General features: G+C 48.2%; 1 protein-coding gene across 3 annotated transcripts in view; it reads right to left on the bottom strand.

Moving 5' to 3' along the window:
- The window catches only part of LOC144599376 (chloride channel protein 2-like), a 406358-nt gene that overhangs the window by 107938 nt on the left and 285860 nt on the right, over positions 1 to 12560 (bottom strand). For all 3 annotated transcript variants that reach the window (XM_078410172.1, XM_078410174.1, XM_078410173.1), the window contains exon 15: positions 10023 to 10236. In XM_078410172.1, the coding sequence (XP_078266298.1) occupies positions 10023 to 10236 (214 nt within the window). The remainder of the gene's footprint in view (positions 1 to 10022; positions 10237 to 12560) is intronic.

The following is a 12560-nucleotide window of genomic DNA, read 5'->3' as shown; positions in this document are numbered from 1 at the left end:
GTTCTCCCCGTGACCTGCGTGGGTTTTTTTCCGAGATCTTCCATTTCCTCTCACACTCCATAGGCGTAGTGGTTTGTTGGTTAATTGACTTGGTATAAATGTATAAATGTACAATTGTCCCGAGTGTGTGTAGGATAGTGTTAGTGTGCGGGGATCGCTGGTTGGTGCGGAATCGGTGGGCTGCAGGGCCTGTTTCCGCGCTAAACTAAACTAAACTAAACTAATACTATGCAGATTACTGCAAGAATATGGCAATCCCTTTGTGTGTGTCAAAATGGCGGCGCTGCCCTAGCAGCTGCCGCTCACCTGCGGTCCATTTGTCTTTGTGTTTTTGTTGTTTTCTTTGGTCTTAATTGTAGTTGTGATGTGGTGTTTTTGTGTTTGTGTACTATGTGTGTATGTGGGGGGGAGGGGGGAAACTGTAACACTATAAATATGTGTCCCTTCAGAACGGAGACCCGACCTTTGTTTTCTGGGCCGTGTCTCCGTTCCTGCTGCGGCCTACCATCGGCCCAACTCCTGGAGCTGTCGGCCTCCGGGGCTCTGGTTCGCAGAGCCCGCGGATCGGACTTACCACCACCGGAGCCGGCCGTCTTCGGAGGCTGCGGGTGCGGCTGCGACTCGCCTTAGGCTCGGGCCGCGTGGATGCCGACATCGGGAGCTCCGGCAGCGGCAGCGTGTTCGCCCGCCCCGGATCGCGGGGCTTGGGGCGCGGACATTTCACCGTCCGGCGCGGCCTAAGATGGCCGCGGGATATTTCTCTGCTGGGCGGGGGTTTCAATGTCGGGAGCCACGACCGCCCCGACGTGCAACAACAGCGACAGCGCGTTCGCCCGCCCCGGATCGGACTTATCATCGGCGGAGCCGGCCGTCTTCGAAGGCTGCGGGAGCGGCTGCGACGCGACGCGCCTTGGGCTTGGCCCGCTGTGGACCGTCCGGTGCGGCCTGCAACCACAACAACCTGACTGCGGGCGAGGACAGCAGGAGAAGGGAAAGACATTGTGGCCTTCCATCACAGTGAGGAGAGGACTGGAGGAGACTCACTGTGATGGATGTTTCTTTGATGGATGTTTCTTTTTTTTGTGTGTTTTTTGGGGGTTGGGTGGTTTGAGTGCCTGTTTGATGTTTTTATTGTTGGACTGTGTTTTTGGGGGTTTTAGGGTGTGTGATTTGAATGCCTATTTAATGCTTCTATTGTTGGACTGTGTTTTGGGGGGTTTTTGGGGTTGGGTAATTTGGGTGCCTGTTTAGTGCTTTTATTGTTGGACTGTGGGTGATTGAATTAACATTTTGTTCAAGATGGCCGCGCCGTTGTGTTTGGCTGCCTGCCACTGTATGTTTCTTTTTTTTTCCTAGTCAGATGTGCAGCACTTTGGTCAACGTGGGTTGTTTTTAAATGTAATATACAAATAAATTGACTTGACTTGACTTGACTTTAATTCACAGATTGCAAGTGCCACTAGGTGCACCAAATTTATTTTTGATGCTGGAGTAACTCAATAGGTCAAACAGCATCTCTGGAGAAAAGGAATAGGTGACGTTTCGGGTCGAGACCAATCTGGCCCCTATGGTACCTCTCACATAACTTGACCCAGATCCCCAGATGCTTTTTATCCTCTATTTCCATTTCAGGTGTGAATCCCTTTGAGAAAAACCAACGATGCCTGTAATGCCAGTGGTGAAATAAACCAAGACACCAGAGAAGAGGGGAACAAAATAGCTTAATGCATTGGCCTAATGTCGTTGCATTGCCCCTGAATCTTTACATGTTTATCAATGTAGCCATGATGGCCTCTCTCCTCTGGGAAGCACCAATGTCCTGCACACCATAATGTTAGGAAATGGTATTCGGAACTGACCCAGGCTTCCACGTCAGTTCTTTCTTGCTGTTAAGGCAGTGACTTAGCTTAGGTCTGGGGAAAAGTGAGCAGGGATCTGACATACTGAACGTTCAGACAAGAGCTTCCATTTGGAAAACTGACACCTCCTCTTTTCCTTTGAAACCGCATGCCGTAATATCCGTGACCATGGTGCAAATTGGTCTTCGACAGAGATCCTGTTGTCAAGAGAAAAGACCAACCAGAAAGCATTCAAAATCACACGGTCTCTCCTGTGAATGAATGTGTGTTTTTGGAACACGTGCATCTGAGCATTGTCACAGTGACACCCACTGCTTCTATTCAGTGGCAGTAATGTTCAATCAGTAAGGCACCGATTCAAAGTGGCAGTCAATATGACATGTGAACGATCACTGAGGTGTTGAAAGGGGAACCCACTGTGGCTGACACAGCCTGTCAACTGGTATTATTTAAGATACACAATGAACAAGCCTGCTCAATCTACCCTGAGAGGCTTTGAAGAACCTATGCTTTTCATGGGGTTTTTTAAGAGCTGCTAGGATAATGAAAATCGCTAACCATTTAAGAAGCAATTCTGGTCCCCCCAACTGTAAAATGTTCTTGTAAGACAGGGTAGGTGGTGTTAAACAACAATTACAAAAAGACTTCCTTTACTGCAAACGTTACCACAAATCCACTGACTCCCACAGTAACCTGGACTACACTTCCTCCCATCCTGCCATCACTCCCTCTCAATGTCTCCATGTTCTCCAGAGATGCTGCCTGACCCGCTGGGTTCCTCCAGCACTTTGTGTCTTTTTTAATCTCCATTTCTTCGAATTCACTTTACATGCTTCCAAGATGAGGATTTCCATTCTATTCATTCGCCTCTTTCTTCAGTAAACATGGTTTGCTCAATGCCGTTGTGGATGAAACCCTTGCCCATGTCTCTGCAGCCCGTAGTGTTGCTATCGCACCCCCTGCCCCCAGACAGAACAAGCAAGGGGTTCCCCTGATCCTCACCTTGTCCTCCACCAGGATCTGCATCCAACGCATCATTCTTCAACATTTCCCCAAACTTCAATGTGATCCCACCACCAATCACACCTTATCATCCCCACCCTGTTCCTCTTTCCGCAGGGACTGCTCCCTCAGCAACTCCTTGGCTCACTCATCCCTTCCCAATCAACCCACCCTTCCTTCAGATACTTAGCCCTGCAACTGCAGGAGGTGTAACACAGGTCCCGACATGGGTGGGTTTAAACTAGATTGGCAGGGCTTGAGATTTCTATGTGGGACTGAGGCAGGGGAGAGGCTGGAAGTTGGCATGAAATAAAGTTCAGTGGACAGAGCAGGCAATAGAATGGCCGGCAGTAAGCAAGCACTGTAGCTTTGAATTGGACTTATTTTAATTATCCTTATTTAATGTAAGAGGCCTGACTGGCACGGCAGATTAACTCAGGGTGTGGTTAGTACACGTGATGGGGATGTGGTAGCCATCACAGAACCTGGTTAAGAGTGGGACAGGGTGGGCAGCTTAATGTTCCAGGGTTCAGATGTTTCAGGAGAGATAGAGGTGAGGGTAAAAAAGGAGAGGCGTTGCTTTATTGATTAACGGCAATAAATGTCACGGCATTGATCAGATGGTTCATCCAGTGAGGACTATACGGGAGGAGCTGTGAAATAAGAAGGGAATGATCACCTTGTTGGGAGTGTACAACGGGCTCCCAATTTGTCAATGGGAAATCGAAGTAAATATACACCGATCAGACAAAACATTATGACCTGATGAGCCAAAACATTATGACCACCTGCCTAATATGCTGTTGGCCCTCCGTGTGCAGCCCCATACGCAGCAGGGTGCGATGCACTGTGTATTGTGACACATTCCTCCCGTGACCACCATTAACATTTTCTGTGACTTGTGCCACAGTCGACCTTCTGTCGGTTTGGACCAGATGGGATAGCCTTCGTTGCCCTCGCGCATCGATGAGCCTTGGGCGCCCAACACCCTGTCTGTCGCCGGTTTGTGGTTTATCCCTCCTCGGACCACTGTCGGTAGGTACTCACCACTGATGACCGGGAGCACCCCACAAGCCTTGCCATTTCAGAGATGCTCTGACCCAGTCATCTGGCCATAACAATTTGGCCCTTGTCAAAGTCGCTCAGGTCTTTACTCCTGCCCATTTCTCCTGCATCCAACACATCAACTTCAAGAACTGACTGTTCACTTGCTGCCTAATATATCCCACCCCTTGACAGGTGCCATTGTAACAAGATAATCAATGTTATTCACTTCGCCTGTCAGTGGTCGTAATGTTTTGGCTGATCGGTGTATGCCAGGAGGCTGCAGACAGCTGTGGGTCCAATGAGGTTGCCGTAGGGGATTTTAACTATTGGAATTTGTGGCCTGTGTTCAGGAGAGTTTCCTCTGGTAATATGTAGAGGGCCGTACACGGGAGAGGGCAACGCTTGATCGAGTCTTGGGGAACGGGGAGGGGCAAGAGGATGAGGTGTTCATGGATGAACCGTTTGGGGTCACCTCTGTTCAATTAGCTATAAGATAGTTGTGGATAAAGACAGGGCAGGTCCATGAGTTAACATTCTAATTTGGGGCAAGGTCAACATTGAAGGTATTAGACAGGAACTCGCTCAAGTTGATTGGAGCCATTTGCAGGAAAAAGAACGTCTGGAAAGTGGGATATTATGAAAAGTGTTGAGGACATGCACGTTCCTATTCGACTGCAGGGCAGAGAGGTCGGTGTAAGGAGGCTTGGAAGATGAGAGAAATGGAGTCTAGTCAAGAACAAGGAGGAGGCATGGGGCAGGTATAGGCAGCCTGGATCAAGTGTATCCCTGGAGGAGTTTCGGGAAATGATGCACATGCTAAAGAAGGAAATCAGATGTGGAAAAGGGGTGCAGGAGATAGCTCTGGCAGATAATATTAAGGACAATCCCAAGAGATTTTCTATACATTAAGGGAATAATGGTAACCTGAGAGAGAATAGGGCCCCTGAGGAATCAGAGCAGTCAACACTGTGTGGAGCCCTAGGAGATGGCCAAGGACCTCAAGGAGTATTTCTCCTCTGTTTTTACTGTGGAGAAAGACACAAGGACGGGGGAACTTGGGGCAGTTAATGGAAGTGTCTTGATGGGAGTCAGTGTTATAGTCAAGGCGGCGCTGAAGGTCTTACCACATATTAAGGTAGACAAATTGCACTTGAACAGTTACTGTTGGAGCTACGCTCCTGGTAGGGTCACCCATGGCAGTAAGGTCGAGGGGGAGGTCCCTGACAAAGAGCAATCCAACCAAGACCTCAACGGTGGAACAGGCGGAGGGAGGATGACGGCTGACTTTAGTGGAGCGTCACAACGGCTGGGAAGGCGGATGGATGAAGACTGCAGCAGAAAAGGGTCCCCGGTCGCCTTGGACTCCACGCCACTGGATCCTGACCCAGATCTGTCAAGGACCATGTGGTGGCTGTCTGTGCACCAGTCTCCCCACGTTAAACAAAGTCACGCACAGGCGTCCGACCCTATGGAGAGGACAGTCACACTCGCTTCCAGTGACCGCCGATGATGATGAAATGACTCAACCATAGGAGATATTGCCACGCATGGAATAACATTCCTTCCGCATCAATGGCATGGCTGTCAAAGAATCAGTAAGCAGCAATGAGTGGGGGATTGGTGAGGATGACAGCACGGTTTCATTGGAGCTTTTTCTGCCAATTTCTTGGAACATAGAGAATGGGAACCCACAATGTTTGTGCCGAACATGATGCCAACTTAAACTGATCTCATCTGCCCATACATGATCCATATCCCTCCAGGCTGTGCACTTCTATGTGCCTAGCTAAAAGCCTCTTAAACACCACTATCATATCTAGCTCCACCACCATCACCCCTGGCAATGCATTCTGGGCCCCCGCCACTCTGTGTGGAAAACATTACCACACTTCCCCTTCTCTCACCTTACACCTATGCTCTCTACAGTTGCACATTTTCACCCTGGGATAAAGGTTCTGAGTGTCTACCCTATCTATGCCTCTCGTAATTTTACATGCTTCCATCAAGTCTCTCCTCAACCTCCAAGTTTATCCAACGATCCAATGAAAATGAAGATAGACACGAAAAGCTGGAGTAACTCAGCGGGACAGGCAGCATCTCTGGAGAGAAGGAATGGGCGACGTTTTGGGTCGAGATCCTTCTTCGACCCGAAACGTCACCCATTCCTTCTCTCCAGTGATGTTGCCTGCCCCATTGAGTTACTCCAACTTTTTGTGCCAATCTTAGACAATAGGTGCAGGAGGAGGCCATTCGGCCCTTTGAGCCAGCACCACCATTCAATGTGATCATGGCTGATCATTCTCAATCAGTACCCCGTTCCTGCCTTCTCCCCATTCCCCCTGACTCCCATATCCGTAAGAGCTCTATCTAGCTCTCTCTTGAATGCATTCAGAGAATTGGCCTCCACTGCCTTCTGAGGCAGAGAATTCCACAGATTCACAACTCTCTGACTGAAAAAGGTTTTCCTCATCTCAGTTCTAAATGGCCTACCCCTTATTCTTAAACTGTGGCCCCTTGTTCTGGACTCCCCCAACATTGGGAACATGTTTCCTACCTCTAACGTGTCCAACTCCTTAATAATCCTATACGTTTCGATAAGATCTCCTCTCATCCTTCTAAATTCCAGTGTATACAAGCCTAGTCGCTCCAGTCTTTCAACATATGACAGTCCCGCCATTCCGGGAATTAACCTAGTAAACCTACGCTGCATGCCCTCAATAGCAAGAATATCCTTCCTCAAATTTGGAGACCAAAACTGCACACAGTACTCCAGGTGCGGTCTCACTAGGGCCCTGTACAACTGCAGAAGGACTTTCGGTTTAAACTAGCCTGCAGTTCCTTCCTACCAATGAAAATGATTCAAGTTCATCAATCCTCACCTTGTAGCTGGAACCCTCTAATCCAGGCAGCGTTCTGGTAAACCTCCTCTGCACCTCTCCAAAGCCTCCGTATCCTTCCTGTAACGGGGTGACCAGAACTGCACGCAATATTCCAAATGTGGCCTAACCGAATCTGATACAGCTGCACCATGACTCTTATGCCCCAGCAATGAAGGTTAGCACGCCATATGCCCTCTTTACCACCCTACTACCACCTTCTATGAGCTATGTATCAGGTCTCCAAGATCCCTCTGCACATCCATGGTGTTAAGGGTCTTGCCATTAACCCTTTACATTCATCCTCCTAAAGTGCATCACCTCCCACTTGCTCGGGTTAAACTCCATCTGCCATTTCTCCAGCCATTTCTGCAGCTGGTCTATATCTCGCTGTACTTTCTGACAGCCTTCCTCACTGTCTGCAACTCCTCCGATTTTAGTTATGTCAACAAACGTACTCGCCGACCCATCTCCATTTACGTCCAGGTTATTTGTAGACCTTGGCTTGGGCTTTTCTGCTGGTGCATGTGAACATGATGGAGATCCAGGTCCTTGCAAGTCATGATCTGCACTCATCTACCCCTTCTGGAGAGTTTCCAACTGCAGCTTGAAGCTCACAATGTGTGTACTCTCCCCAAAACCTGCAGATAATTAACAATCTCTTTAAATAGTGTTGATATAATGCTTGTTCCTGCTATTAAGACTTTTCTTTTTTTGTCGAGTCCACACAGGGTGTTAATTGCATATCCGTGAATCAGGTTCACAATTAGATGTTGCACCTAGCTTGATAATGCCTATGTGTCCTCTACATGTTTTAAACATCAGGTATTAAATACATAGAGACATAAGATTTAAAACTACATTTTGTGCCCTGAACACTGTGGAGTTCCAATAACATTTGTGTGAAAAAAGGAGTAGGATTCGCAATCTTAGAAAATCAAAACATTAACATGCATGTGTTGGGTTAATCAGATTGATTACAAATATTGGAAGAATTTGTGACATATTTTGTAGGAAGATCTAGACTCTCAAGTCCTACGCCAGGCCACCAAGCAAACATCAGGGGTGGTAGAGAGGAGTAGCCAGTGGCTCTGGCTGAAGAGGAAAGACTCCATCTGCTCTCCCAAATAAGGCGGCTAGGCAGGTGGTTCTGCAATGCCAGAAAGCACCTCTGAGCCTACTGGAGACGTTGTGGGTCCAATCAGCAAAACGTAGATGAAAGCAGGAGCCCACTTGATAACCCCAATGGCGTGTCTGCCTAGCCTTTCTCAACATCAGAGAAGCATAGGTGAGTGTATAAGCCTCCCATCACCACTGGGAGCAAGTTGACATTTGGCACTTTGGATTTTTAACATCACGTCCTGTGTATTTCTACAGATGCACCATTGATTGCATCCTGTTGGGATGCACCACAGCTTGATACAGAAGCCCTCTTCCCAAGTCCACAATTAATTGCAGGGAGTTGTGGATGCAACTCAGACCATGGCCGTCCTGCATCCTCCCACCCACTCCATCTACACTTCACCTGCTCTGGAAGGGCAGCCAACACAATCAAGGCCCACTCACACCCTGGTCACTCCCTCCACGCCTCGCCCATCAGGCAGGAAACACAAACGCTTGGAAGTGCACACCACCAAATTCAGGAGCAGCCTTTTCCCCACTGTTATCAGGCTTTTAAACTCTGATATGCTAAGGAAGGAATCCCAATCTACCGTGTTGGGGCCCTTACACTTTTTTTTTCTCCATACTTTTTCTGTAATTGTGACTCTTTAGTTTGCACTCTGTTTCCTTTCCGTTTTGCATTACCTGTTCTACTTATGTACAGTATGATTTTGTATTCATGTACGGTATGGTTTGCCAGGATAGCATGCAGAGCAAAGTTTTTTCAATGTACTTTGGTCACAGGCCAATAACATAGAAACATAGAAAAATGGGTGCAGGATTAGACCATTCGGCCCTTCGAGCCAGCACCACCATTCAATATGATCATGGCTGATCATCCAAAATCAGTACCCCGTTCCTGCTTTCTCCCCATATCCCTTGATTCCGTTAGCAGAATTCCACAGATTCACAACTCTCTGTGTGACGAAGTTTTTCCTCATCTCAGTCCTAAATAGCCGACCCCTTATTCTTAAACTTGACCCCTGGTTCTGGACTCCCCCAACATCGGGAACATTCTTCCTGCATCTAGCATACCGGTACCACACTTAGTAGCAAAAATGTGCCCGCAAATTGGATATATGGGAGCAAAATAAGCATTATGGCATAAATATATGCATGGGTGATTTATAAGAAAATAGGTGGGGCAAAAAGCATTTAATTTAAACTGGGGAATAGTAGAGAGGTTTGATGCGTACAAGAATACAGCCAAAATCACAAGACCTCCGATATGTGCACAAGGCAAAGAAAGCAGAGTCATAACACAATCTACAATGATCATCAATGAAATACAAAAATGTAAGGTTATAAGTATGCATATTCATGTTTGCTCTGTTATATTAAGGGCATTGCGTACAAGCTGAAAACTGGCATCTTTAAATTCCTGCATGAGATTCTGTTGGCCAAGGACGTATAAAGGAGGATGGCGGAAGAAGTCAACTCACTACTGTTCAGCTTTTATCAGCCCACCTCAAAGGCAGGTCTCGTTGCACCTTTGTTCAAATATGATTACAACATCCACCTCCTGACACAAGGTCTCGACCCAAAACACTGACAATTCCTTTTCCCCCTCAGATTGGAGACAATTCCTTTCCCCCCCTCACCCTTGGGGTGGTGGGTGTATGGAATGAGCTGCCAGGGGAGATGGTTCTGGCAGGGACTATCCCAAGGTAGACACAAAATGCTGGAGTAACTTAGTGGGTCAGGCAGCATCTCTGGAGAGAAGGAATTCCTTCTCTCCAGAGATGCTGCCTGACCCGCTGAGTTACTCCAGCATTTCGTGTCTACCTTCGATATAAACCAGCACCTGCAGTTTTAGATTTTTTAGAGATACAGCGCGGAAACAGGCCCTTCGGCCCACCGAGTCCGCGCCGCCCAGCGATCCCCGCACATTAACACTATCCTACACACACTAGGGACAATTTTTACATTTACCCAATCAATTAACCTACATACCTGTACGTCTTTCCTAAGTAATTTCTTAAAGTCTACAAATAAAAGCTGAACTCTGTGGAAGTTTAAATTGTCTGATGTGCTGAATGATGCCCTTGTGCGAGGAGTAACAGAGAGGGGTACTCACTCCAGGTGGCCCCAGCCCAGCTCGGGCAGGTAGGGGAGTTTCTTGATGCGGATGATGCTGTCGTAGACGGAGGGCTGCAGGCTCTGGGAGACAGCGTTGGCCAGGATGACAGCGATCATCACGGGCAGGATGTGGGAGATCTGGCCTGTCAGCTCAAACACGATCACTGAGGTGGAGATGGTGTGGGTCACCGCACCTGATAACGCTGCCGCACCTGGAGAGAACAACCGCCAATCAACCACCTGGCCGGCACACCTGGCTCACACCTCATCGACACATTATGGCACATTGGGTCATAAGATAGGATGTGATAGGAGCAGAATTAGGCCATTCGGCCCATCAAGTCTACTCCACCATTCAATCATGGCTGATCTATCTCTCCCTCCTAACCCCATTCTCCTGCCTTCTCCCCATAACCCCTGACACCCGTACTAATCAAGAATCTATCTATCTCTGCCTTAAATATATCCACTGACTTGGCCTCCACAGCCTTCTGTGGCAAAGGATTCCATAGATTCACCACCCTCTGACTAAAGAAATTTCTCCTCATCTCCTTCCTAAAAGAACTCATCCCTTCCCACCCAAACCACCCCCTCCACAGGTACCTTCCCCTGCAACCGCAGAATTCTGAGGCTGTGACCTCTCGTCCTAGACTCTCCCACTAGTGGAAACATCCTCTCCACATCCAGTCTATCCAAGCCTTTCACTATTCGTTATGTTTTAATTAGGTTCCCCCCCTCATTCTTCTAAATTCCAGCGAGTACAGGCCCAGTGCCGACTAATGCTCATCATAGGTTAACCTACTCATTCCTGGGATCATTCTTGCAAACCTAATTGGCCTTCATCAGTCAGAGTATTCAGTACAGAAGTTGGGAGGTCATGTTGGGAGGTATAAGATAGACACAAAAAGCTAGAGTAACTCAGCAGGACAGACAGCATCTCTGGCGAGAAGGAATGGGTGACGTTTCGGGTCGAGACCCTTCTTCAGGCTGGTTAGGGATAAGGGAAACGACAGATATAGACGGTGATGTGGAGAGATAAAGGACAATGAATGAAAGATACGCAAAAAAGTAACGATGATAAAGGAAACACGCCATTGTAAGCTGTTTGTTGAGTGAAAATGAGAAGCTAGTGACTTGGGTGGGGGAGGGATAGAGAGAGAGGGAATGCTGGGGCTACCCGAAGTGAGAGAAATCAATATTCACACCACTGGGCTGTAAGCTGCCCAAGCAAAATATGAGATGCTGTTGCTCCAAGTTGTGTTTAGCCTCACACTGACAATGCAGAAGACAGAGGACAGAAAGGTCTGTGTCGGAATGGGAAGGAGAAGTAAAGTGTCCAGCAACCGGGAGATCAGGTTGGTTCACGTGGGCTGAGCGAAGGTGTTCTGCGATACGATTGCCCAGTCTGCGTTTGGTCTCGCCGATGTGTAAGAGTCCACATCTTGAACAACGGATACAGTAGATGAGGTTGGAGGAGGTGCAAGTGAACCTCTGCCTCACCTGAAAGGGCAGTTGGGGTCCCTGGACAGAGTCGAGGGAGGAGGTATAGGGACAGGGGTTGCATCTTCTGCGATTGCAGGGGAAGGTACCTGGGGAGGGGGTGGTTTGGGTGGGAAGGGATGAGTTGACCAGGGAGTTGCTGAGGGAACGGTCTCTGCGGAAAGCGAAAAGGGGTGGAGATGGGAAAATGTGGCTAGTGGTGGGATCCCGTTGGAGGTGGTGGAAATTTTCGGAAGATTATGTGTTGCATGCGACAGCTCAAGTGGTGGAAGGTAAGGACAAGGGGGACTCTGTCTCTGTTGTGACTAGGGGGAGGGGGAACAAGGGTGGAGCTGCGGGGTACTGAGGAGACACGAGTGAGGGCCTCATCTATGATGGGAGAGGGGAACCCCTGTTCCTCAAAGAGTCAGGACATCTAGTATGGGATACCTCATATTGGTCTCAGATGCGGCTTAGACGGAAGAATTGGGAGAAGGGGATAGAGTCTTTGCAGGAAGCAGGGTGGGAAGAAGTGTAGTCCAGATAGTTGTGGTAGTCAGTGGGTTTGTAATAGACATCAGTCAATAGTCTATTTCCTGTGATGGAGACTGAGATCAAGAAAGGGGAGGGAGGTGTCGGAGATGATCCAAGTAAATTTCAGTGCAGGATGGAAATTGTTGGTGAAGTTGATGAAGTCCATGAGTTCTGCACGGGTGTATAAGACATTGGTGAGGCCGCATTTGTGCTCAGTTCTGGTCACCATGTTACAGGAAAGATGTTGTCAAGCTGGAAAGCGTACAGAGAATAATTACGAGGATGTTGCCAGGATTGGAGGGTGTGAGCTATAGGGAGAGGTTGAGTAGGCTGGGTCTCCATTCCTTGGAGCGCAGATGAGGGGTGATCTTATGGAGGTGTGTAAAATCATGAGAGGAATAGATTGGGTAGATGCATAGAGTCTCTTGCCCAGAGTAGGAGAATGGAGGACCAGAGGGCATAGGTTCAAGGTGAAGGGGAAAAGTTTTAATAGGGATCTGAGGGGTAACCTTTTCACACATAG

The sequence above is a fragment of the Rhinoraja longicauda genome, chromosome 13 (genome assembly GCF_053455715.1).
Source record: "Rhinoraja longicauda isolate Sanriku21f chromosome 13, sRhiLon1.1, whole genome shotgun sequence".
NCBI lineage: Eukaryota > Metazoa > Chordata > Chondrichthyes > Rajiformes > Arhynchobatidae > Rhinoraja > Rhinoraja longicauda.
The sequence above is the reverse complement of the archived record's forward strand: the minus strand, read 5'-3'. Positions and strand labels throughout refer to the sequence as shown.